Source organism: Aptenodytes patagonicus, chromosome 1, assembly GCF_965638725.1.
Source record: "Aptenodytes patagonicus chromosome 1, bAptPat1.pri.cur, whole genome shotgun sequence".
Taxonomy (NCBI): Eukaryota; Metazoa; Chordata; class Aves; order Sphenisciformes; family Spheniscidae; genus Aptenodytes; species Aptenodytes patagonicus.
In genome coordinates this window covers 74,422,709-74,449,474 of record NC_134949.1, presented here as the reverse complement: position 1 = coordinate 74,449,474, position 26,766 = coordinate 74,422,709, and the positions used below count along the sequence as shown (strand labels likewise).

Genomic DNA, 26,766 nt, shown 5'->3' with positions numbered 1-26,766 from the left:
TCTCGTGTGTGGGAACACTGAAAAAGAAGGAAAACAATGTTAGAATTTTCATAGATTTGTTTATAACTTACAGGACAAACCATCTCAGTCTTCGAATTCAAAAGGAAGCAGAGAAAATGCTCAGACTATTTCAAAGACTGTCCAAGATTCAGCGGTGAAGAATTCACAGGAACATAAACGGCCTAACTGTGGTTCTAACTTAAAAGCAAAGAAGCTTAAGCTTCAGGCAGGTGGAGATGACCAACCAGTAGTTCTTGACTGAGTTTCACAGACTACGTTTAGGATCTAATCATGTTTGCTTCTCCATGGACAATCCAGTGTGTAAGTTCAGTTTGTGTTTTAGTAATGGTATTTTTTGTGCATTTTTTTAATAAAAACAAGCAGCAGGGAAACAAGTATCTTTAAAACCCTCAAAAGTCTAGTAGTCAAGGGAAAAATGCTTCATATAAAAATAACTGGTGCATATCTTACAATACAGCACCGACTACAAAATGCAAATAATTACCGTGTTACCTTTTGAACTCTTTTGGAAGTGTAGTGTATAGTAACACTATTGCAGAATCACGCAGGCTGGAAGGGACTTCCAGAGATCATCTAGTCCAACCTCCTGCTCAAAGCAGGTCCAGTTGGAACAGGTTGCTCAGGGCTGTGTCCGGTTAAGTTTTGACCGTCCCCAAGGATGGAGATTCCACAACCCCTCTCAGCACCTGTTCCAGTACTTGACCACCTTCATGACCAAAAAAAAGAAAAAAGGGTATTTCTTAGAGCTAATTGTTATCTCCTGTGTTGCAACATGTCTGTTCCCTCTTGCCCTATCACTGTGTTCTTCCAAGAAGAGTCTGGCCCCACTGCTGCTATGCTCTTCCATTAGGTAGTTGAAGACAACAGCAAGATCACAACAATCGCTCTGCCTCCCCCCGGCTTTCTTCTTTTTTAGTCTGGAAGAAATCCAGGGCTCTGTTTCTCCTCTCTAAGCCCCTGCTTCTCCTCCCCGAGTACCTAGGCAGCTTGGCAGCCCTCTGCTAGACTCAATCCAGTGCATCAGTGTGTTTCTCTTACTGGGAGGTGCAAAACTTAACCCAGTGCTCTATCTGTAATCTCACAGGTGCTGAATACCCAGAAAGAGCAATTTCCCCAAAACTGCTGGTTACGTTCTTGTTAATATTGTCTGTGCTGCAAAGGCACACTGCTGATTCATGTTCAGTTTGTTATCTACCGGGAACCTGGGTCCTTCTCTGCAAAGCTACTTTCTAACCAGTCCGGCCCCAGCCTGTACTGTTGCATGGTGTTACTCCATCCCAGGTGCAGGACTTTGCTTTTGCCTTTAACTTAGAGGTCCCCGTCAGCCCATGTGTGCAGCCTGTCTAGGTCCCTCTGAATAGCAGCCCTGCTCTCCGGTGTATCAACGGCTCTCCCAAGCTTGGTGTCGTCTGCAGACTGGCTGGAGCACAGTCCATCCCTGTATCCAGATTGTTAGTGAAGACCCTAAATTATATTGGCCCCAGTATTGATCTGTGAGCGTTGCCACTAGTAAATGGCCACCGGTTGGGACTTCGTACCGCAGATCCTGATTCTTTGAACCAGGTGGTCCAGACAACTTTCTGCCTACCTTGTACATTTATCCAGTCTATAGCTCACTGATACTTCTAGCTGTAAGGGAATGTCAAAAGCCTTGCTAAAGTCAAGGTATTCAACATCCATTGCTATCCCCTTATTCACACTGGCAGTTATCTCAGTCAGTCTGCTTGATCCGGTATGCTTTGCTTCCGGTAGATCTAGCTGGCTGTTCCCAGTCACCTCCATATGTCTGAAAATGTCTTCTGGGGTATTTGCTCCTTAAGTTTTCTGGGGGCTGAGGTGAAGTTGACTGGCATGTAACTCCTTAGACCCTCCTTTTTGCAGATGGGCGAGATACTCGCCTTTTCCCAGTCGTCAGGAACCTCCCGCAGTCTCCAAGTCCTTTCAGAAGTGATAGTCTTGTGCTGACCTCAGCTAGCTTCCGCAGCACCCCTCAGTCCTGTGGATTTGCGTACGGCCAATTGGCTTAAGTGATCTGTAACTCCACCTTCCTCTACTGCTCTACTCCCACGGACTGTTAGTAGGCTTGGGGACCTGGGAGGTCTGAGGGCAAACCTTACTGGTGAAAAGGAGGCAAAAACCGCGAATACCTCAGTCTTTTCCATGTCCCATGTCACTAGCTCCTCTACCACTCTGACCATACTTTCCTTACCCTTCCTTCTGCTGCCAAGGTACTTCTAGAAGCTCTTCTTACTGCCTTTTGCATCCTTTGCTAGTTCCACCTCCGGCTGAGCTCTTACATTTCTAACTCCCTCCCTGTGTGCTCAGGCAATGTCTCTACTTGTTCTGGGTATCTTGTACCTTCTGCCTCCTTTTTGTGTTTGAGCTAGCTGAGGAGTTCTCTGTTCACCTGTGCTGGCCCTCTGCCAGGCTTGCTTACCTTCTGCACATAGGAAGACTATTTGTGTGTTGAGGAGGTTGTGGTTTGGGAATCAAGTAGCTCTTCTTGAGCCCCTTTGCCGTCCAGGGCAGTCTCCCTGGGATCCTGACAAGCAGATCGCTGAACAAGCTGAAATGTGCTCTCCTGAGGTCCAGGGTAGTGGTTCTACTATGTCTTCCTCGCTTCTCTGTCAAGTTTAAAATTCTGAATCACAGTCACTGAGCAACATCTGGGATCTGGGCACCTAGTAAGAAACAAACCTGTCGATGTCTCCAAGTCAATGAGGGCCTCTGTCCCCCACAAGAGGGATTCTCTGGTAACTCTCATCTTCCTTTTCTTCATTGTGTGAATGCTTGGCTCAGGTTCAGCTGGTATCAACGCATTCCTTGGTGGAGTCATCCTCCTCTTTCTCAGGGCACTGTACCTACTCTGCAATGGCAGAGCTGCAGGTGGAAAAGGAGCCCTTTTGTGTTGCTGGAAATGAGGTTTCCAGCTTTCCCTCCTGTGGGGGTCTCCATCCACTGCTCCTGCGAGGGCAGTCTCAAGGTTTTTCCTCCTTTGCAGCACAGGGCTTGGGTGGCCCTTAGCTCTGCAGCATCTCTGTGAAGACCCTGCAGTCTCCTGTTCTTCCTCCTGGCTGCTACGCAGGCTGCTCACCTCCTCCTGCAGCTCCTTCACCCAGCAACTTGGCACTGCAACCAGAGCACAGCTCCCGCCAGTGAGGCTGCTGTCGCCAGCCCCAGGGAGAGACATCCGACACCCGGAGACGTGGGCTGCTGCAGCACCCTTCCCCTGGAGCTGCGTGTGGGTCAAGGCCACTGCTCTGCCAGGGGCGGTAGTTCCAGTCCAGGTGGACATCACCATTACTGCAGTTTTGAGCAGAGATGTGGCCCTTTTCTGCAATACTTATACCTACTACAGCATATTTGAGTACTTGAGTGTACTTCAGAGAAGAATTTCAACAGGGCATTGTTACAACATTGCACTACTTCTGACTTGTAGAGATTTTTGTGAAGTATTATATGTATTTATCCCTTTAAAATCTGTTCCTCTTAGAACTGGATTTCTCTAGCTTGTCATTCAAACAGAAAATTACCTTTCCTGTGCTTTTCAGAAGTACCTAAATTGATATTTAAAAACAAGACAACTTTTCTTGATCTCAGCTGTTCCCTTTGTAAAAGTTACACTCTATATGGGAAATACAGGAAAAAATGCCACTCAAGACATACTTTTCTCTCCTCTTTTTTCCCCTGTTGAATTGGCTTATGTTCCAACTACAGATCTGTATTCTACTTAGCAGTGAACCTGGTTGTCCTAAGAAATACTCTTCTCCTCTATAAGCACTGGAACGCGACTGCATTGAAAGTTGCTTACTTTAAGCCCTAAATGTGGGCTACGTTAAACTTATCTCTGGGAGGTTTCTGAATTCTAGCTGCTTAACTTTGCTACTCCACCTATCCATTTGCTTACGTTCCTGTTGTCTGTGGAAATGGAAAAGAGAAAGCAACTATGGGAGAGTATCACAGCTTGCCTGTGGCTTAAAGTAGCATGTCTCCACCAAAGAGCAGCCTGTCTCTTTCGACTCCCCTATGATTCCTTTCATGTAACGTCTTGGTTCTGTCAAGGTAAGAGAGAGCCAGCGCTTACTGCTGCAAATGTTCTTACATCACCTCATCCCGCAAATCCCAGTGGCTGATGGCAATTAAATACCTGTTGGGGTGAACACAGAGTGCGTTTCTCTGTAACACACAGGTTCAATGCAAGCTTAGTCAAAACTGTAACAGTCGAGAGAAGAAAGGTGATAAAAATCACTCAGGATTACAACGTAAGAGTGGAACAGAAGACAGAAGTTGTTTTTAAGATGTTGCACAAGTAGTGGGAATTTGGTAATTCAGAAATTGTGGTAGAATTTTGAAGTTTGGAATTAGATTGAAACCGATACTTTTTTTTTTTTGCTAGAAAGGCAGAAAAATTATATTTGAACGCCGTCAGGACCCAAGGTTGAACATGGGAAGATGTTAGTGTACTAGGTGCAAAGGGATAGACGATACAAAGAATGCTTGAGCTGTTACCTTGATGAGGTTGGAAAAACATGAGCCACTACTGAAATCCTAGTGTTTGGTAACCAATGAGGCCTTTTGCTGCTACTGAGAACCCGGTGCTTCAGTTCCACTCGTGTTTGTCAGAGTTGGGAGCAAGAATAGCTGGGTTGAGGGGAAAAGGCCTGAAGAGCAGCTCTGTCCAGACTTTCAGTTCCTGAGTGGCAACAACTGCTGGGCTTTGGTTTTGTTTATGCTTAACCTTTAAGCAGTGCTTAGTCTCAGAAATGCAGCTGTTGTGGTTACACTCTTTATTAAAAAGAATTTTTGAACCACACAGAAGTTACAAATAAGAGCGAGTGGTCCTCTCCTTGCCCCTCAGGGTTCTGGATTTCCCCTCCAATTTCTTGTAGACTGAGCCCCTAATTCCAGGACTGTAAAATGCTGTTGGGATATATTTGGTAACTAGGGAATTACCCTTATTAATTCCTTTGAGATGGATCCCAACCTAGAACCATGTGACCTCCCCTCTCTCACACATACTTCAAGACATTACTTAGTATTTAATAATTTCTTAGTATTTAAGATGTATTTACATCTTAGTATTTACATTTGACTAATTATATACAGGGAAAAGCTTCATAATAATGGCAGGTTGATTTTCATACAGTAAGTAGACCTGAGGAAAGTGATACTCTTTTCCAAACAAGGAGCAAGCCCTGTGGCTTAGCGCTGTTCCGCATTCCAACAACACAGAATCACAGGACAGCCCAGGTGGGGAGGGACCTTGAAAGATCTGGTCCAACTTCTCACAGGAAAGGGAGCCTAGGCCAGATTATCAGCACCCTGTCCAGGTGTGTCTTGAAAGCCTGCTGTGATGGGGACCCTCCCCCTGCCCTGCAGAGGTTGTACCAGTGATTGGTTGTTCTCACTCTGTGAAAACTTTCTTTCTGATGTTGAAATAAACCTGAAGGAGTGCTTGAGGGGTTCAGAACAGCTGATGTTTTTCAGTACAAGCAATGTCAGGGTACATCAAAAGCTCCGGTTCTCTTGCAATGGAGGGCTTCGTATAAGCTTTTTTCCCCATTCCTGCTTTTCCCAGTCAGGAAGTACTTAGGGTTATATAATCAGTATCCTCTGAAGTGGGTTATTTAAAGTGCATCAACATTGTTTCATTTGCTCAGTGGTACCTTCTGCATTGTGTAATTAAGTAAGTAAGTGCCACAAAGTTGTCTTCTTTCCAGGCCTAACCCAACCTGTAATGTAGGACACCACATCCTGCTAGCTGAACTGCGGCCATTCTACACGAAGGGTCACAATCTCTTTCCTCAGCAATCTCTGTGGACTAAAGAAAATCTTCAGCTACAGAATTTTTCTGCCTCCCATTTCAGCAGGGAGAATATTTAACTGTACGTGAAGTAGAAATATATACCTGTTGACTTCCTTTGATGTTCACCAGTGTTTCCAGAAACACGTATCTCTGCTGCCAGAATGGTAAAGACCCAACAGCTACTGCTGACTTCACACGTGAGGCTGAACGCTAGATTAGATTATTTTTTAAGATCCTAGCAGCCAATGATCAGTAAGGCAAGTTCAAACTCATTATAAATGTTAAGTTCTGGTAGGTTTCATTTTGGATGCCCAACACACATTCAGACATATATCAACTTAAATATAAACCAAACATGATTAAGAACATGCTCTTCATTTTTCTGGTAGAATCTTGTCAGTGACTGCAACTTAGTATTTCACTGATTGTTTAACTAGAAACTTTGCCAAAAGTGGAATTAAGTCATTTAATTAAACAGTCATTCTCTTAAAAAATAATTAGAGTGATTTTCCGGGAGAAGTCTCAGTATGTACTGCCAACTTTGCATTTAGTGGAGTACAACAAACTGTTCCCAGTTTGTCCCTAAATAAACAGCAACTCCCAAGTAGCAACTGTAGAACAAACACAAAAGCTAGTATGAAACAATCTGTGTCCATGGATGGCACTATGGAATACGGAGAGGACATTAAGGAATAGCTTAAGTTGTTTGGCTTTATCACCTAGGCACTAAATTATGCCTAGCAACTAAAGAAGGAACTTGACTGAAGCAAGCCTGTACATACACATCACTATTAGTAAAGTGCATCTTGTGTAACTAACTAAACATACAGCCAGGGAGCTAGTTACAACTGAAAACAGACAGCTTGAACCCCCATTTGCAACTTAATAGTAGATATTTTGTCACTAGCTACCACAAATCAAATTGGAGCTTAGTACCTGCAAAAATTCCTTCCTGGAACTGACACGCATGACAGCGGAAATGAGGAGAGGGCAGAAAGCAGCCAAGACACATAGTCCCATGCACGTTTTCATTAAGTGACTAATAGTTGTCTATGAAGAATCCCGTCAGGATACAGGACTCGCATGCAAAACAGCATCCAGTACCATCTACCACATCATCTGGATAGAGCAGCCTGCTCCGCAGGCTCTTGACAGGGAAGACCACTGCAGGCGACATCCACCAGTGCTGTCATGTTTGCCTTTCCTTGGAGTGCACCACACATGGATCAGATCAGGATGCACCACAGCACCTGAACGACTGAAGTGACAAGCAGTAAAAGAGCTGCTCTCAACTGACAACTCATCCTGGCTTTCGTTGTTCAAAGTTTTTGTGTTCTGTACTTATCCGAGTAGAAAATACATTTATTTCAGAAATAAACTTATGGGGGGTGGGTGTAGATGAAGCATCCATCTTGCTGTATATTTGCAGACCACATTCCAGTTAGTGAGAGCTCCGAGCACCCTGTGCCCTAAAGATGTCCTCTGTTAATCTGAGCCAGCTCAAGAGAGAAGGTACCCTCAGCTGGAATAGGAGTCTTGAAGCCTGTGGCAAGTACTCACAGGTCTGAGCAGTGGAAGGGTGCTAGTGGGGTGGCAACACACCCTGTGAGCGCCTTGTAAATGTTCACCTGAGCAAGTAGTTTTAGGAAGCAGGGGCTTTCCCACCCTAGCCAATACTCACACCACCCAAGTCCGGAGGTAGCTTTAGGCAGGTAAGGCAGCACCATCACATCCTGGCTCACAAGGGTGGTTTACTGGTTGGGATGAGGAACATGCATGGCAGCAAGCCATGGGGCAAGTGCGCTCTGGTAACCATGGCAGGTGAATCATGCTTGCTTTGGGGAAGAAGGGGGCTATGAGGCAGGCATGGGATTTAACATGTTTTATTTACTTTTAGAAAGTGAAGGCTACCTCGCATTCAAGTGAATGCAGTGCTACCTTAACAGTGCAGTGAAGCCCACTTTTTAAGACTGTTCTAGCCCTGTTCCCATATGCTCATCTAATCTAGATGAAAACTTTTTGCCAACACTAATCCACTTGCTTTTGTTGCTGCATTTCTACACAGATCAATTTAATTCGCCGGTCAGTATTTTAACAAGATCAATGCAAAATCTTAATAAGGAATTGCATTTATCCCTCATTTCTGGTAATCCTGAGGAAACAGTTTTATAAAACATATTATTTGGTGCCAAAACGGGGTTTTGTTCAATCAAAATAATCTTCTATATCAATATCTGGATTCAGGAGATCTTCACCATAGGCTGAAAGATCCATCTGATTTAAAATTAAGTTTTCGAAGGTTTCTTCCAAGTCCGTTTCACCAATCAGCACAGCTCCCATCATTCGGCCATTCTGCATCACGACTTTAACATACTCTTGTCCCTTGGTACATCTCAGCATGAGTTCATGGTCTAAACCCAAGCCTTGAGCGTTGTATTTCCCTAAAACCACCACCTAACAGAAGGAAAAAAGCACTTGTAAGATCATTGCAGTGGCTTTTAGTATTTCTGCTGATAACAGGTCTAAGCTTCAAAAGACTGAGGTAAACAGGGAAATATTTGTCCCTAGGGAACCTCCTCCCTTCGTTGGCTCTCAAACCCACAACAGAATTAAAAATCTTCACCTTGACGAAGATTCACCTACACAAACCCAATAATGAACCAGTTACCATGCTGAACTGTGTTGAATTTATCCACGAACAGAAACTTAATGAACTGGAATATATACAGAGATGCAAAATAGATCAATTGTCATTCACCAATTAAAATTTGTAATATATCTGTAAAGATCTTTGCCCTCTTCAGTTTCAGCATTCAAAGTTAGTATGAATGCAGAAAAACTAAACTAAGAATTATTATATAGAGGAAACTTCTGTCAATATTAAAGCATCTACTCAGTTTTGGCAAGTGAATATAAGCAAGCAATACGTGTGTTACTCAGTGATTTAAGACTATTAGACTGTATTTACCTTGTAATTGAAAAATTTTGTAACGTGAGCAAATAGTTCAAAGCTGAAATCCATATCAATAGATTCCCCTAAAGTATCTGCTACCATGCATTTTGCTGCATACCATCCCATCTGCCTAGCTTGAGTCCACAGTCTCATCTAAAAAAAAAAAAATCAAAAAGATTTAAAAACACAGACACATGTCACTGCGCAGTGACTGACACTTGCTGTTCTCATCAGCGCATACTACGTATTTTCATTGTACTCAGAAAGGCTGAACAGCTTGGCTTTCAGCCACAGAGATAAAGTTATCTGTCATCAACACACCCGGGATTATTTACTTGTTTGCTAGATTCCGCTTCAATTAAACTTTCTTTTCTCCCATCTGTGTGATAGCATGTAATTTACTTTGTAGATTAGACTGCTGCTGAGCACACGATCCCATGATTTGATTTACCTGATGCCACACTGGACTAGGTTCCCACGACGCCGTGCAGATATCTCCAGCTGCATATATATCTGGCAGGGATGTGTGCATGTGTTTATCTACATTAAGACCTCCATCTTCACCTACAGCAAACTAAAGTATTTGCACAGATCAGCAGTAAGAAAAATAATCATTTAAACTAAGTAATTCAACTTCATCCATGTTACACAGTCATCTCACTTGTTACGGCAGACTCCGAAAAAAATTTCAGTGCTTAATCACGAGATTTGAAGACAAAGTTATATCAATAAATACTACAGGAACCCAGCAAGATGCTCTTCTGGATGCCATGTAGCAACAGAGAAGGTGGTCATTCAGTGCAAACAGTTTATGGCTATTCCTTCTCGCACCTGACCTGACTCAATTAGAAAAGACCGATAACCGCAAGAGAAACGTGGTGTTCAAACCTCACAATCTCAAGACTCCTTCGTCTTCAAGGGAAGAAAACAGATCCCCCAAAGAGTGCCATAATGAAGTATTTTTCACAACTGTCCACATATAAAAGTATTACTTCCCCATACTGTAATGCAACCCTGCCCCCTGCAGAATTTACCCTGAATCTTAGCAAACCTAGAGCCCTTCAAATAAGCAAAGACAAAATGAGCCCACAAAAGTAGAATTTCCTAGCAATCTCTGCATTCTTTTCTCACCAGGTTTAAGAACAGATCAGTGTTGCATTTTACAAGTGACCTTCACGTATCCTTTAAAATACCGCAAACTATGTATTAAAAAAAGCTTAGAATAGCATTACATACTGAGTAAAATTATTTAACGTGAGACTATCTAGAGCGGCAAGACCCCCGTGGTAAGATACAAAGCATTAAGCGTTATTTCTAGAACACAGCATAGGTTTTCAAAATATTGCCACAGATACCTAAGCAGGGAAGCAACAGAGCTTGCCAAATTTCAAGTCACACCACGTATGTTACAGGGACACCGAGTCTTAAGAGTTCATTTTGTATTTTTGCCAAGGCCACAAAATACCATTGCAAATACCTAATTCCTAATCTAAACTTCGTAACATAGGTTTGAAATATTTCATGGCTCAACATCAGAGGTATGTTTTCGTAATTTTCTTCTGATTTATTCAGAAGATAGCATTTTACTTCCTAATCAGAAGGAACTGCAAAACACCAAATACCCTAACATACGGGTTTTGGCTGGGATGGAGTTAATTTTCTGCATAGTAGCTAATACAGGGCTGTGTTTTGGATTTGTGCTGGAAACAGTGTTGATAACACAGGGATGTTTTTGTTACTGCTGGGCAGTGCTGACATAGAGTCAAGGCCTTTTCTGCCTCTCACACCACCCCACCAGCAAGTAGGCTGGGGGTGCACAAGCTGGGAGGGGACACAGCCGGGACAGCTGACCCCAACTGACCAAAGGGATATTCCATACCATGTGACATCATGCTCAGCATATAAAGCTGGGGGAAGAAGGAAGGGGGGGGACGTTCGGAATGATGGCGTTTGTCTTCCCAAGTAACCATTACGCATGATGGAGCCCTGTTTTCCTGGAGATGGCTGAACACCTGCCTGCCGATGGGAAGTAGTGAATGAATTCCTTGTTTTGCTTTGCTTGCGTGCACGGCTTTTGCTTTCCCTATTAAACTGTCTTTATCTCAACCCACAAGTTTTCTCACTTTTACTCTTCTGAGTCTCTCTCCCATCCCACCGGGGGGGAGTGAGCAAGTGGCTGCATGGTGCTTAGTTGCAGGCTGGGGTTAAACCAGACACCTAAAATGGAGACAGAATGATCTCACGGCCTGAAAATTCACATGGCAGCTATGAACTCCATAATCATCATCCACATTTGGATGCTGATTCAAAGTGTGACTTCCCTTGATGAATATGAGCACCTTTATAGCTCAGTTTCCTAGATGAAAATTACTGGAAATAACTGATTCCTTCCCAGGAGAAAATTTTAAGATTTGTAAGATAAGAATATGGTGCAGAGTTAACACAAAAATTATTCTATATTTTTGCAACATCAACCAATTATACAAGTGTTTTTCTCTCTTTGTATAGGCTTAATCTTAACAGTATATTGTATATATACTATGTATCAGTACATAATCATGAGTACCAATATAATAAGCCAAGAACAGTAGTGAAATTAATTTTTATCATGTTGGGCATTTCCAGTATCAATGTACCTGCCTTATTTTGAAAGGCTGTACAACATTCAAAACCTTTATCAATCAGTGTTTCATGTCAGAAGCATAAACCAGCTGAAAGAGCTTATTTCACCTTATTTAAAAAAAAAAAACCAGCCAGCTTAAACTTCAAAAGAAATCAGTATACTTACATTATTGCCATCAAGAAATGGTTTAACATTTGGCACAACTCCAGTTGCACTGACAATGAAATCGCATCCATAAATTTTTCCATTAGTTAATTCCACATATACAGGCCATAGCACTGAAAAAGGGGAAAAGTTTGCCCTGAGAACATAACCAACAGAAGTTATTTTATTAATGATGTCTTATTATAAGATATGAAATAAAAAGAAAAAATATCTTTTGAGATATCTCATTGATTAGGTAGGGAAAAAATAAAAATAAAATAAACCCCTAAAACCAGAGGTTACCTACAACATTTCTTAACTTCATTCAGGACTAGAAAAATGAGATTTTGGAGCTTAGCTCCAAGTCCTACTATTAACTTTCTCTGGAATTTTCCTAAATCAAAGCCCTCTTTTGTCGGGGGAAAATACTGTGTCCTGCCACTGCTTCAGACCCACGGGATGGTCTCTGAAGTACACAATTGCCAAGTATTCTTTTACATATAAATTTACAGATGCACAGGAAATGCCTTAAAAACAGAAAGAATGTCAGAGATCTGACTTCCTAGAATTGTATGCTGAAAGTAACTGGCTATTAAAATAGTATTTTAAATATTAATTTTCATTCATATTATTTATAGATAGAATTATTCATGAAACAAGTTATACTTTGTTCTACTTTCTTTGAAGGATTACATCACAGTTCTGACACTAAATGTTTTTTGGGGTTTGTTTTTTTTTGCTTCTGTTTTAACTCTACTGTTAACATATGATTTTATTGGACTGTCGCAAGGAGGGAATATTCTGCCTACAGGATTTAGGTGACTTTGTGGAAAGAGGGTCTGACCCATAACATTTTGTAATTCAATTGTAGCCCATAAATCAAATTCTCAACTACTCTAAATTGCTAGAGCTCCATTTAATTCATAAAGGATTTTTTTTTCCAAATCTGTATTTGCTGTCAAACAGCAAACAAGATCAAACATGCTCCAGCACTGCTTCATCTTCAACATGTGCTTTCTAATCAGCACTGGCACCTACCCTCATCTGGTTCTACATTTTTCTCTTCCTTAGGAAAAGTCAAAGAAGTCCGTTGCAGTTGTATAAATTCTTGCTGTAAGTATATTTTCTTTACTTCACATAGTGTTTCAATATGTACTTTATGAGAAAACTAAAGAAAGATTGACAAAATTGTAAACATAATGATTAGCAATAACAATATTTTTAATAGCAAGTATACCTTCACCTAAATTGACATGTTACTAAACTGGAAAAGAAAAAAAAATACAAAACCCCACACATGTTCCATCCTAAAGCATGACACATTAGCTGAGTTCCCACACTTTTCCCTTTTTTGGCACAGATCTAACCATAGCAAATGGCAATTTACCTGCTTTTTCAGCAGATATCTGATGTTCCTTGAAATTTCATGACAATTTAGATTTTTCTGGCATGCCAGAAAACATTCAAGTTCACCTGAGTTTACAGGAACAGAATTCGGAACAGAAAAAAGTAAATTCATCTCTCCTATCTTTCAGTATTTGAAACCCTTCATTTTTCTATCATGAATTAAATTCTGATAACAATAAGAGGCTTATGTTCCAAATGCTGTAAGAAGAAAAATATACCCTGTTCCATCAACCCATGTTTCAACCACTTACTCTTATTCTGAGCTCGAGACAGATGTTGGAAAGTTACCTGTTTCTCTAAACCATTTTGTGGATTCAGGCCTCGAACAGATTTATTCTCCACTACACAAACACGTTTCCACAGCCTTCAACAGCCAAAATACCACCAATTACTCTGCTAAATATCCTAAACATCCTTTAGTTGGTACTGTAAAGCCATTGCTGTAGAATCTATGACTGATGACCTTTGAAAGGACCTTTTTTTTCCTCAAATGAGTGTAACAGATGCAAACACCTAACATCTAAGAAATTAACAAATAAAAACCTGATAAACAATTATGAAATGTGAGGATTTTTACTTTATTTCAAACACAAAACTCTTCACAATGCTCATGTCCACTACTGATTTCGCATTTCATTACCTGCTGTGACAGGAGACTGATGCTCCCTGTACCTCTGTACAAATCTGACTGTTCTATTTTTCACATAAGAAAATGTACGTATGGCAGCTAAAATCAGGACAATAGAGGAACCACTGCTTCTGGTTAAAACTAGGATTGACACCAGATCTGCAGAAATATGCCAAACAACATTTATGTTTCAATCTGAAGAGCAAATTGCTAAAACTATGCCAGTGGATCCGATCAGCCATCTTCCTCTTCAAGCAGAAAATTACTTTATTTGTGTTAACATTTTCCTGTTTAATTCTGACAGAACAGGAAAATCAGTTCAAGCACATTTTGTTTTTATTTTTCTAATAATCCTGAATGTGACATTTCACATTCTGTCATCCTCACCCACTTAAAGCAACATTTAAACAAATGTGTAAGCAAGATTATGACCATACCTCTTTAGTCCCTTTAAGACATAAGCCCTCATGCCAATCGGGGCCTAAGGCACTGCCCAGTTTGTCAGACGCTGCTCTACGTCTTTCTTTTTCCTCACTTCCTGAAGGAAAGAGACAGAGAGTAACAGACTTAGCGTGCATATTTCACTGCCTGCAGAATTCAGAACAAGGATTCTCAATTAAGAGAAATACGATCTGGTTGCCAGAAGGGAAGAAAAAGAATGTGTAATGTCCCAAAACCCATTAATTTGCAGACAAATCAAACTCCAAGCCAGTATTTTTAACACCTTTCAACTTCATGCCTTTCATTACTTCACTCATCTCCGAAACAACCATGCCACTGTTAGGTGCCTGCATGGAGACCGACCCCCAACAGCACCAGAGTTCTGGAGACCCATGGTAGACTTAGTTGCTCAGTATCAGTGCTAATACTTAAATTGATGTCCATCTGCTAGCAAATGTACACCATCCCCTCCATTGCATGAAAGTGCAAATTCTAACATACCGTTGATACATCTGAAGAACCTCAGGTGCCATTTTGTGATGTTTAGGCTGACTCTCTTACAATTTATTCTTCCAACCTAAAGTCTAGAACCATGCTCTTCTTTTTGTTATTATTTTAGTCCTATATATGTTTGTGTAATGTTTGTTCATGCAGTTCTAGTTAACTGTTGTGATTAAGACTGCAGTTTCACTGCATCTGTAATAACGTTCTGTGAGGTTTCATCTTGTCCTCCAATAGCTCATTACGGGAAAGCTCCTTCCTACATAATGCTGACGTAATTCAGAAAAACATTAAAATATTACAGAAAATAGAACAGGTTCTTCAGCAGATGGAATACAGGAAATGAAATGTAAACTTGGTACAGCTATAAAGATAAGCACATTTTTTTACAGTTTTTAGGTAACTATTACATGCTGTCACATGTCTACATAAATTCTGGATTGTTTTTATATCGCCTTTTTACTGTTATTTTTTTAAAGAAGGAAATGCTATTGATAACAGTAAACCTTATTTACGGCCTGCTAAATTAACTGATCTTAGGACTATCTTTAATATTAAATGCTGCTGCTGCAGCGTTAGGAGACTAAAACACCATACCTTCCATTGTATATTTGGTTCTTTTACATTCAATTGGAGTCTCTCGTTTTTCAGCAGTTAGCTTTGGAATGAGAAATTCAGCTGCTCCTGCATCAAAAAAAGTGTTCCCAATGGCTTTGTCTTTGATAGCCCAGATTACTTCACAGCCGTGAATTTCATACCTGTGGACATTTAAACAGTGGATAAAATGACAGACTACCCGAAAGGGATCTGACCCTTAGCAACGCAACTAGAAGCATGCCAGGTTTCATTCCAGAAGCTAAAAATAAGAGATCCAAGACTTTTAAGCCTACCAAATCCACTACTGCTTCTAAATATTTACATAAGAAACTCATTAAAAAAAAAATCTCAAGTTGACAGGTCATACTTTCTTACCAGCACAACCTCAACTGAACCAGGGTGGGGGGTGAGGAGAGGCAGATCAAATTTATAATACTACTTAGTATTTCCCATTCCCCACGATGAAAAAAACGTGCATTTTTGCCAGACTGCCCACTGCTAAGAACAGACATTTGGATCTTGTTTGTACTACCTGGAACATGAACTGGTAAAGACATGCAGAGGACAATCTAGTGAAAGTGAAAAAGTGATTCCCTGCAACACAAAACAAGACCATATAATTGTGTAATACAGATGTTTCTGTAATCTAGCAGACTGCAGGACCACATGGTTCAATATCCTACCTGTGACAAAGGCCATGTCAGACACTTCAAAAGCTCTAACAACTTAAATTAGGCTTGGTGCAAGATAAGCTGCCTCTCTCTTCCTGTTACATCTTCTGTCTCCAGAAGTCAGACAAGTTTTATAACTTAAATATTGCCCTTAATAGTCTTAACAGAAATCTCTGTTGATGCCAAATCAGAAAAATGCTGTATATTCTTGATATCTATGTGTCAAAGCTTCTTCTGAAGCTTGCTGGATTTTGTGACAGTAAGCGCCACTATACTGTGAAAAAGTTATTTTAATAAATTTTGCTACTAAATGATTTAAGAGCTACAATTTTATGTCAACCTTCTCCCAAACTCATGCACGCTAGATTTAACATAGCATTGTTAAAGATTTTATTTGCATATGTATCTTTAAAACTTAGTCATTTACTTACACCAATTCAAGTGCAATCCCACCATTTCCTACCACTACTATTCTCTCAGATTGAGCCAAATTCTTCTGAAAAGCCTGCATTAAGAAACACAAAAAAAGGTCAATTACAACTTAGATCACATGTTCCCTCATACTGATCAATTACATACTTATCGATATTTTCTTGGTCTCTTAGTTGTCTTGTTTTGATTTTCTCAGACTACGGATACACATCTTCTTATGCTAAGATCTGTTACAGAAGCTAATGAAACCTGTGAGTTCTATCACATTAAGGGATGAAGTTATATATACAGCCTTACAAGTCTCAAATTGAGACAGGAGAAGTTAAATAATTACACTTAGGCCAATTTGACAGAACCCTTAATAGAATCCAGGAGACTTTTCTCTGTCCTAGAGATCACTAGCATTGTGATATATATTAATCCAGTTTTATCACAACTTGCATAACTTTCACAGTAATTTGTATAACATTAAAAAGGCAAAGATAGCAGAAGTTTAGGAATTTAAAAATTCCTGATCAAAACTCAGGAATTTAAAAAAAGTAATTTGTAGCAAATCAAAGAACCAATTTTATTCATGCAAAAAACTTTCAGAAAGAAACAAGTCTCCAAATCCATCTTAGTGGTGAGAGAAATAAAAAAAATATAGCCCAGACAGTATTTTTTCGATCATAATATAACCATGTCAAGTATTTTCTTTCAAACAAATTAAGAATCACTACTATCAGACCAACTATTGCAGTTACACGAAAATCCATTCATCCATGCTTCCAGTTTACCTAATTGTATCAGAGAACCTAAACATGAAAACTGCAGTCCTTTAATCTCTTCAGAGAAGGATACTGAAGTTGTATCAGAGGGGACTAGTGAATGCAACCAGTCACCATTAAAAAAGCCCCCAAAACCAGAAACAAGTATTTTCAGTCTCATTCAAAGTCCAACATCAGTTTTGACAAATGATAGCCCAGTTTACTGTTTCCCACAGTGGCCAATAGTGGATGCACAGGGAAGACCATCAGAAGATGACAAGCACACAACAATACTATCCTGGAACACCCTCACAGGTTCCAGACACCTGATGCCACTCAGGTGGCATCTTTCTCTTCAATTTAGACGTGATAAATTTATCAAAGGCTGTCTTTTTTGTGTGTTTTTTCTTCCCCATTCTTCTCCTTCCCTTTTTTTTCTTTTTTTCAACTCAGGTAAAGTTTTAATATTCAAAACAAACAACAACAACTTCATAGTTTCACTTCAGCTTGCTGGAAAAAGTAGCTCCTTTTTTATTCTCAGCATCAAACTTCATTTGATGAATTACAGTTCTTATGTTACGGAGAAGCAGTGTTCACTTTCACCCTGCCATCCTAATTCTAAAGGCCTATAGCAGTGAAACCACCTCACTTTCTACTTCCAAACTGAAGTTTTAGTCTATTAAGTCATTCCTCATGTGAAAACTTTTCCACATCTTTGACTATAACTGTAACTCTTTTCTGTACAATGAGGAGAGGCTACAGTAGAACTAGAAAAGTGTCCTTCAGTAGCTTTTCACTGTAAGAAGTAGCCCTTCGTACCTTCTCAGGGAAGTTTCTACTGGTGCCTACTTCCCGTTTATATTTTCAGATTGGCTTCTGCCTGGAGGGTAAAAGAATACCATTTATTCTAGATTATCATATTCGAAATATTGTCTATGAGCTATCTATAAACTTAATAAATTTAGTGACTAATTAATTTAATGGTATTTTAAGGCTACTTCCCTGCTACTGAAAGTGTTCCTGTTTAAGGATATATATAATAACAAATATCATCTTATGTTTCTCCATTTCACTCCGCAATCATTTTTAGTATTTTGCATCAGAAGCAGGAATATATTATACACTTATGAGTCCAAAACACATTTACCTGTGCACTGTCAGTATCCCGGATTCCTAACACATATGGATTTCCTTCAAAAATTAATTTTGGTTTTGCTCCAGCACACAGGCAAAGTTTTTCATACATATATTCTTTCCCATCTTCAGTGAAAATTTTCTGTTAAAAATTAAATGAAAAGAAAAAACAATTGGAGACATCTAAGAGAACATCAGCTTTTTTTTTCCTTAATGTCACAGTATTTTGTGGATACTAAAAGCTGTAACTGGCTTCTTAAAGAGCAAGCCTTCATACCCTCATTGATTGCGTGTAATTTATTTGCATCACACTCACCACAGACTTACAAGCCTAAATATATGACATTATATGACGGATAAAATGGAAAGTGTACACAGTGCACTCGAAAGACGAAATATAAAGATTACCACTCGGTGGCACTCTGTACTCACTATCTGTGCTAAAAGAATCGGTTTTCTATGTGACAATGTCACAATGACAATGTCCCCCCACCCCAGTAATAGATGTAGACCTATGCGCTACTATGTATTAGCAATTAAGAATCTCATTCAAAACACTTCAACAACAGTAAACCCGTGTTAACTTAACCAGCCACAGGCTAGAATACAGTTTAGAAAGACCGCAAATTCTGTTCTTTGCTAAAGAAAAAGGGTAGGCACTAAACAAGCTACATCATTCTGCAACAAGCAATACTTAAATTTTAACATTTTATGACCTTATTTGTTGTTTTCCAAACTATAAGCTAAATAGTTTACACTGGTTTTGCACAAAGATAGTTTTTAAAGGTTTTCAGAAAACAGAGGCAAAAGATCCTCCAAATCCATATACATGAAATATTCATGTTCACAGAGACATACCCAAACTAAAACAACATAATAATAATGATACAAGAATATAATTCAATTTGGAATATTAGCAGAATTATAATCTAAGTTGAATCATATCTCTGACTTAAAATGAGCAAAAGCAGTTTTAGATCTGAATGCGAGTTTCTGATAAATGGTGAAGTGAAAAATAAAATGTCGAGCTGACACAGAAACTAACAAGGATCTGTATATGCTGTACACTGCTCATACTTGCAACATATTTCCTGCTAAAAAGAAAAGGTGGAAATGTTGCTTCTTTCAAGAATTTTTTTTTTAATCATAGAGTTGTTAATATTTTGGTCTCTGTAGCAACAAGCAGTAATTCGGGAATCAGCTATCTCCAACCAAGGGTTACAGAAATTTTGACACCTATATTGATATACAGTATTGGTTTCATTGACTGGTTTCCCTGCTATTCCAATCAGGTATTCAATGCAATATCTCTAAGGTGTCAAAGATTTAAATCTAAAAGATACAGTTTCTTAATTAACAAGTAATTTTTCATCAACAATTATGCCCCCTGCATATATTTCTACTTGAACAACAGCGTAAGTGATAAGTGAAATTGAAGTTAGGAAGTATTTTCTTGTAATTTTGGTAACTTAACACTTTAATAACCAAAATGTTCTTCAACAGAATTTCACACCCAAAATATTCACCAGTTCCTTAGATTTTTTTTTTTAAATAATTTGAAAAAAACACATAAAAGTAAAAGAGAAAACATTAGCTTACATGTTCATCACTTTTCAATTGTTTTACTCCAGACTGTATAACTTTAATATTGGGATATCGTTTTTCTAACAGAGAGCTTGGTTGCTCTTCTACATCAAATTCCTCAAGTGTTTTGGAGACCTGTAGGAAGAGAGGTATTTGAAAATATGAATCATTTATTCATCTCTTTTTCTAAAGCTTGTAACAAAATGTGTTATGTTCGTTTCCAGTAAAGAAGTCACAACATAAAGCCCATACTGTCTCAAAACACGTTATCATGTTACTGCTAAAAGTTCCTTTTCATATACAGAATCTTTTCATGCCTATTCCTGGTAAGAGTCATAGTAGCACAGAGAATTTTAATTCTAAAGGTAGAGATTAAGCAAAAATGGAGAACCCTGATGGCTGCTCTAACTGCTGTAACGTTTTATTCCACATATAGACTATATTATTAGAGTTGGCAACACTGCTTTTTAACTTAGCTGATGCAGTGTTAAGACCCTGTTTTTCTGTGTGTTATAACTTTGATAAAATAACTCAGTGATGTTCCCCCATGCAAGCATCTTCCTCTCCTCGGTATTTTGGGGAAAAAAAAAATTCAGTCAAAATAGCTTAGAGAATTATGGAAACACACTTTCATCTGGAATAAATATTTTCATTCTATTTTAAAAAAAAAATCTGGTGACATTTTCTTCAAAAACCTAATGATTCAAAAACCTCCTGTTGCCAGTACTTGGGCCTTGTGTCAGGAAAAGTGCTTACTGTTGTTCAGCTTGTAAGCAGGACATGTAAGACAAGTGTTTAGGTAAAACAGATTCAACACCACCCCAAAGCACTTACTCAGTTAGCATCTCATCCATAGTCACTATCTGATACTTCAGAGATTGGGGCCAGTGGGGGGAAGAGGCAAACCACAACTTGAAAACATTCAAGTAAGTTATGTTGATTTGGGCTTTCTTCCAGAAGGGAGCGGCTGCATGGGAACCTCCAGGTCATCTACTTTATAGAACATTCAGAGAGTCTGGAACACAGCTAGGAACCAGAAGCCACACCATGCTTGCAATTCAGAGAGAAATTAAGATGCTCATGTCCAAAACTTAGAGATGCTGCCTTCAAATACTGTTTAGCTATTCCCTTATTCTTCAGATACTGAAACTTCTGCCGATGTGAATTACAGACTTTACATCTCTGCAACGTGTGTCTTTCCTGGATACTCGTGACCCTACTGTCAGCACTCTCAAACTCAGAAGATATTCTTTAGTTGGGTGTTACTCTACCAGTCTCAGAGAGCTCTCAGTCTCTCAGCTATGTTCTCAGCACCCCGTTAGCTCCGGACAAAAACCACAGTGCAAAAGGAAGAGATGCTGATAGCCAATTACAGCCACTAAATGCAGAAGAACTGCTGTTCAAATCTCTTTATGCTTTATTTTCCCCCCTGTAGTGATTTGAGTTAGGCATTCATACACCAGGAAGAATTATGTTAAAACCGGGCTGTCAGATAAACCTCAGAGTGGTCTTTCTTTACTTGTCATGAGATACGCCTCACCTGTTAAATACCATGTTTCAGAAAGAGTCACGAATATAAACGCCAGGTAGAAGCCCAGCTCTTGGTGGTTACCTCTCTCCCTGAGAGGTAACACCTAACTTCTCACTGGCTGGCAGCTTTGCATCCTGAGTTCTGTGCAATCCGGTCTCCACCTCTTTCCATGCCCTATGGTAGAGTTCAAAGCTCCCTCAGAGTGGGAAAAAGAGTAGTGCTTTCCAAGCTCCGAGTACCTCTGCGAAACTAGTTTACTGAACCTACTAGCCAGAAATCCGAACTCATGCATGGATTTTATGGTTTTGTTTTTTGGTTTTTTTTCAAACCAGCAGGAAAGAGGTCATTGAATCACCAGCTGCTGGAGATGTAGACAAAGCTGAAGGCAATTTCACAGAAGGCTGTGCCTTTTTTTTTGTTACTTGTCAGAAGTCTGCTTCTGCCTGAAATTCAAACACACTACTGTATATGAGAACCACTAGCCAGACTAAGTTTCTTAAGTAATTTATTCCAAAGATACCATTTCAGTGCTTAAAATGGAGCATACCCATTAACAAAGCAGTGAAATAAAGCTTCAGTATCTTAGAAAGTACTTCAACCATGTAAGTACCCAGTTTAACCTTTGCTCGAGTGTTGTGAATATATTCACCAATTACTAATGATTATGAATCATGCCAAAACATCTCAACAGTCCTACTAACACTTACCACTGCAGTCACACTAACGTGAAAACAAGTTCAGAATCATAAGCATTTTCAGGATTAGGTTCTAAATTATCTGTACACACACAAACTTCTAAAGAAAAATTAAGTCTCTTACCTGTTTGAAATTCGTTACAGCTTTTATAACTGGAGAAGTCGTCATTAAAAAAATGTCTTCTGATGGGAATTCCATGGCCAGCTTATAAAGAAACAGAAATCACGATGAGTGAATATAATCATCAATAGCTTTTGACTTTAAGACAATAAAAATTATTGGTGAAAAGTAATACGTGTTACTACATTACTTTAGTCTTGTAGAATCCTATTGGATAAACACTACTTCAAGGTAACGGAAGGAGAACGACTAAAATGAACAGAATTTGGAGACCCAAGATTTTAACTCATTCACATACAAATATATTTTCAAGAACTGCAGCCATGGTGTAAATGACTACTCAAAAGACTATTCTTATAGTATTCTAAAGGCCAACTGTAGGAACACACTATGATCATGTGATTTCTGGAGACACCCAGTTGCTGGACATACTTTTTTTATTGCATAGCAGTGACTACTTGTTCACAGATTTCGTTCTGACAGAGGAAATGCTGATTCCTATTGGCTATTTTAAGTGTTATTTAGTAAACTAATAAATGGATTATCATCTTCAGAGTGCTACTAAGCAATCCAAGACTTTTACAGGCCCCAAGCCAGAGTGAAGAATTCCCATTTTAAATGTGCATTGCTCTGCCACAGAAAAAAAATCAGCTCTGTCAAGTATAAACCACTCATCTCTGAGGTACAGACAAAACCCAGGGTTCCTTGTCACCAGCATTCTCCAGATGAGCAGAACAGTTGTATAAGCCACCAAGAAGCACATTCATGTTGTACATGAGCAACTGAGTTATAAAGGGACTAGCATGTATTCCTGTATCTCAGACAGGAGCAATGTAACATAGTAGTCTGAAGGTGAAAGTAGCAAAACCTTGTTGCCGGTTTAAGGGAGATTCACATGGTATTACCCTCAGCAAATACAAAGTAATTTAACAAGGCTATGTAAAACTTCATGTAATCCACACTTTATAGCATGAATCCCTAACGTGTTTCACACATATTGTAGCTGTATGCTTTGTATTGATGGACAATAGGAAGAAAGGTTGACATGTAACATACTGCGCAGTTGCTCCCAGCTGTATCTAACAAGCCTCAGAAAAACTACAGAATGCTATGGAAAGCACGCAATCATGTCCAATATCTTTATTAATGACAGATAGTGGGATTCAGCGCACCCTCAGCAAGTTTACAGATAATACCAAGCTGAGTGGTGCAGTCAACGAGTTAGAGGGAAGGGATGCCACCCAGAGGGCCCCTGACAGGCTTCAGGAGTAGGCCCACATGAACCTCATGAAGTTCAACAAGATCAAGTGCAAGGTCCTGCACCTGGGTCGGGGCAACCCCCAGTATCAATACAGGCTGGGGGATGAAGGGATTGAGAGCAGTCCTGCCGAGAAGGACTTGGGGGTACTGGTGGATGAAAAGCTGGACATGAGCCAACGATGTGTGTCGCAGCCCAGAAGGCCAATTGCATCCTGGGCTGCATGAAAAGAAGCGTGGCTGGCAGACTGAGGGACCCCACCTGGAGTACTGCATCCAGCTCTGGGGCCCCCAGCACAAGACAGACACGGACCTGTTAGAGCAGGTCGAGAGTAGGGCCATGGTCAAAGGGCTGGAACACCTCTCTTATGAGGACAGGCTGAAAGAGTTGGGGTTGTTCAGCCTGGAGAAGCGAAGACTCCAGGGAGACCTTATTGTGGCCTTTCAATATGTAAAGGGGGCTTACAAGAAAGGCAGAGGGACACTTTTTACCAGGGCCTGTAGTGACAGGCCAAGGGGTAACAGTTTTAAACTGAAAGAGGATAGATTTAGATTAGGTCTAAGTAAGAAATTCTTTACTATGATGGTGGTGAAACACTGGCACAGGTTGCCCAGAAAGATGGTGAATGCCCCATCCCTGGAAACATTCAAGGTCAGGGACTCTGAGCAAGCTGGTCTAGTTGAAGATGTCCCTGCCCACGGCAGGGGGGTTGAACTAGATTAGGTCTTTAAAGGTCCCTTCCAAGCCAAACCATTCTGTGATTCTATGTAATAATCATCAGATGTACTCTGTAACCCAAAAAAATTTGAAGACTGACATCATGTACTTTGCATCACTTACACATGCTCAAATTCTTACCCCTGCCCTCTTATTAAGATTTAATGGTTGTTTGAAACTTTCATTCAGTATTATTAAGGTAACTGCATTTCTTTACCTTTTAAAATACTAAAATTAGAAATCTGCCAGATAGAATATTAGGTTTATTGATGCATACGGAAATGCGTAAGTCATCACAATCCAGAAAGAAATGTTGCAATATAAGCATGAAAGGCAGAAATTATATAAGACATGAAACATTTTGTGACAGAGAAAATAAATCTAACTCAAGCTTTTAAGGAAAATTCAGCTTTTAAGACATTTTGTCAGAGTATTTCAAAATGTATTCAAAAAGTAACTAACACTGAATTTTTTTGAGACGGACCTGATGCAATGATTGTTCTCAGGTAGCTGCCTGAGAAGACTGAACAACAAGACATCATAATGCATACCCAAAATGCAATATTACGGACAAGTTGTTTTTTGCCACTATGTTCCACAGAATTGTACTTGCTCAAAACCAGAACTGAGAAAAATTGTGTTCAATCTTCCTCTTTTATTTAAAGCATGTCCCCAGCTACGGATGTATGACACAGAAATCCTTCCAGAACACACAGTGCCACTTTTAATGGACTTGGGTGAATTAAAACGTATGCTAGAAGACCACTAATACTGCTAACTGTGCTTCCTGCAGTACTGAGAGATGAGAAAAAGAGGCAAGTCTCTGTCATTGCATAACAATCTGATGTGGGTTTTCCAAGAAAAAAACTAATGGTGAGGGAAAGGAAAGAGCATAAGGAAAAGAGGTGTGAATTACAGCAGTAAGTGGCACTCTGAGCTTTGGAAGAAAACAGCCTGAACTCTGTGGCACTAACACAGAAGAAAGTATTTTCAAGAAAACAATAAATTTTAGTCCCTTTTATAGCAATCTTAAAGATTACAGACATCCAATAGCTATTGGAAATAACTGTATTGTGAAACAGGATCATAGCAATTAGACACAATTCTAAATTACTTCCAGGAAAACATAAAGTCTCTGGGAATATTAAATATTGACCCAAATCTTATTCTTGCAAGCACATAAGGATACACAAGTGCCTTAATTATGTGAATAGTTTAATCAACTTTTAAGGGATTACTCATACTAATACAGCATTTAAGTGTCTGTAGTACCAGAGCCCACATATTACATTAACCATGAATAAAAGGAAGAAAACCTCAAACTAATAAATGGTAGAAACAAACCAATTCCATAAAGATGGAGAACAGTATCAATATTTTTTTGTAATTTAGTCTGCATGTGGTTTATACAATGTCAGAAATGAAATATCATCGCTTCATCACCAGAGAACAGATGCATCTGAAACAGTCTTTATACTGCTTTGTAGTTTTAACAGATAAAATATTCTTCACTGAACTAATATCCATATCATTTCATTCCATATTATAGGTTTAAAATTACCTCCAGTTACTGTTACTTTAAAAACACCAAAAACCTTGAAACCAAGAAACGAACAAATTTTTTTTTTGAGCTTGAACTCATGAAAAGCTGAAGAGATTGGACATTCTCCACTGGTGTACAGCCCTAAACAGGGATCCAATAAAAACAAAGCAATATTTTTATAAAAAAGAGCACACCATAGCAGCCTTCACCTTAGCTGCAGTACAATCCTTTATGGCTATGAGGAATAACGCATGCAGTGCTCCTTCAAGTTTCTGACCTCTTGACTAGCATACAGAATGCCAGCTTTCTCAAGTTACAAAGTTTGAATCCTCTTTTTATGAAGCAGTCGTACGCCCTTATCAGGTTATGTGCATACAGTTTTAACCTCTTGAGAAATATTTCTAGACAGATAAATATCCTTATATTATAACACTGCTTCCCTGGGGCTGTTTTTGTTTTGTGGTGGTTTTTTTTTTTAAGAGACACAAAATATTTTTAAAAAATTGGGGGGGAGGGGGGGGGCAGGACAAAATGTGTAATTACTGTATAAATGAGAATATTTATACAGTTATTTTATAAATCTAATGAACTGTTTCTACAGAAGTTCATAAGTTGACCCCGAAAGCACTGATGTCTCTAAGTAAACACAAATACCTGAGCGGTCCCTACAGTCGTGCAGGCCGGTTTCACCCAGCGTACGGCTGGCCGAGTTCAACGCGCACACGCAGTTACACAGGGCCCGTCCGCCTTGCCACCTGCGTACACCCTGAAGTTACGATAGCGCCACGGGGCCGAAGAGCCTCCTCCGGGAGCCCAAGGGTCAAGCCCCGGCCTTACCGGCTGAAATGACACCCTCCCCCCCCGCCCCGCCGGAGCCGAGAGGGGAGGGCCGGGGCTGGCGTTCGGGGCCAACATGGCGCCCCCGCCCCGGAGCGCGGCAGCGCCTCGCGCCCCGGCGCGAGGGGTCTCCGACGGCTGGGGGTGCGCGCATGCGCGAAGCGGGCAGAGGGGCCCCAGCCCTTACCTTCTCCGCGCAGGTAACCCCTGCGATTCCTCCGCCCACCACCACGAACCGACTCCGCGCAACGCCGGGGGCAGCCGCCATTTCCTCGCCTGCTCCCGAGCGCGCCGGCGACGAAGGAAAAAAAAATCGCCGGTCACCCGCGGGGGCGATTTATCACCGCCGCGTCCTCCCTAGGACGCGGAAGGCGGC

At 40.1% G+C, this 26,766-nt stretch overlaps 2 protein-coding genes across 8 annotated transcripts in view; one reads left to right on the top strand and one right to left on the bottom strand.

Moving 5' to 3' along the window:
* The window catches only part of RECQL (RecQ like helicase), a 26,772-nt gene extending 17,614 nt beyond the window's left edge, over positions 1-9,158 (top strand). For 3 of the 4 annotated variants that reach the window (XM_076342548.1, XM_076342565.1, XM_076342557.1), the window contains exon 15: positions 74-9,158. In XM_076342548.1, coding sequence (XP_076198663.1) covers positions 74-262 — 189 coding nt within the window. In that variant the 3' untranslated portion in view covers positions 263-9,158. The remainder of the gene's footprint in view (positions 1-73) is intronic. The other variant, XR_012995684.1, reaches the window with a different exon arrangement.
* On the bottom strand, positions 7,695-26,766 carry PYROXD1 (pyridine nucleotide-disulphide oxidoreductase domain 1). Of its 4 annotated transcripts, none has more exons than XM_076342584.1 (12): positions 26,578-26,766; positions 22,039-22,119; positions 19,704-19,823; positions 18,118-18,246; positions 16,224-16,297; positions 15,122-15,282; positions 14,020-14,120; positions 12,586-12,715; positions 11,569-11,681; positions 9,232-9,354; positions 8,796-8,933; positions 7,695-8,281 (listed from the first exon to the last, which is right to left on the bottom strand). In XM_076342584.1, exons 1-12 carry the CDS (start codon positions 26,656-26,658, stop codon positions 8,033-8,035), a joined length of 1,500 nt encoding a protein of 499 aa, XP_076198699.1. In that variant the 5' UTR covers positions 26,659-26,766; the 3' UTR covers positions 7,695-8,032. The 4 variants fall into 4 exon arrangements, with proteins under 4 accessions (XP_076198699.1, XP_076198716.1, XP_076198707.1 ...); XM_076342601.1 differs by lacking the exon at positions 26,578-26,766 and adding an exon at positions 26,208-26,441; XM_076342592.1 differs by lacking the exon at positions 22,039-22,119.

Coding starts and splice junctions, on each gene's coding strand:
- PYROXD1 (XM_076342584.1), bottom strand. CDS start 26,658: ATGGCGGCTGCCCCCGGCGTTGCGCGGAGTCGGTTCGTGGTGGTGGGC. Junction 16,298..18,117: donor GGGATACTGACAGTGCACAG/GTAAATGTGTTT, acceptor TTCTTAATGCAG/GCTTTTCAGAAGAATTTGGC. Junction 8,282..8,795: donor CAAAATTTTTCAATTACAAG/GTAAATACAGTC, acceptor TCCTTCTGTTAG/GTGGTGGTTTTAGGGAAATA.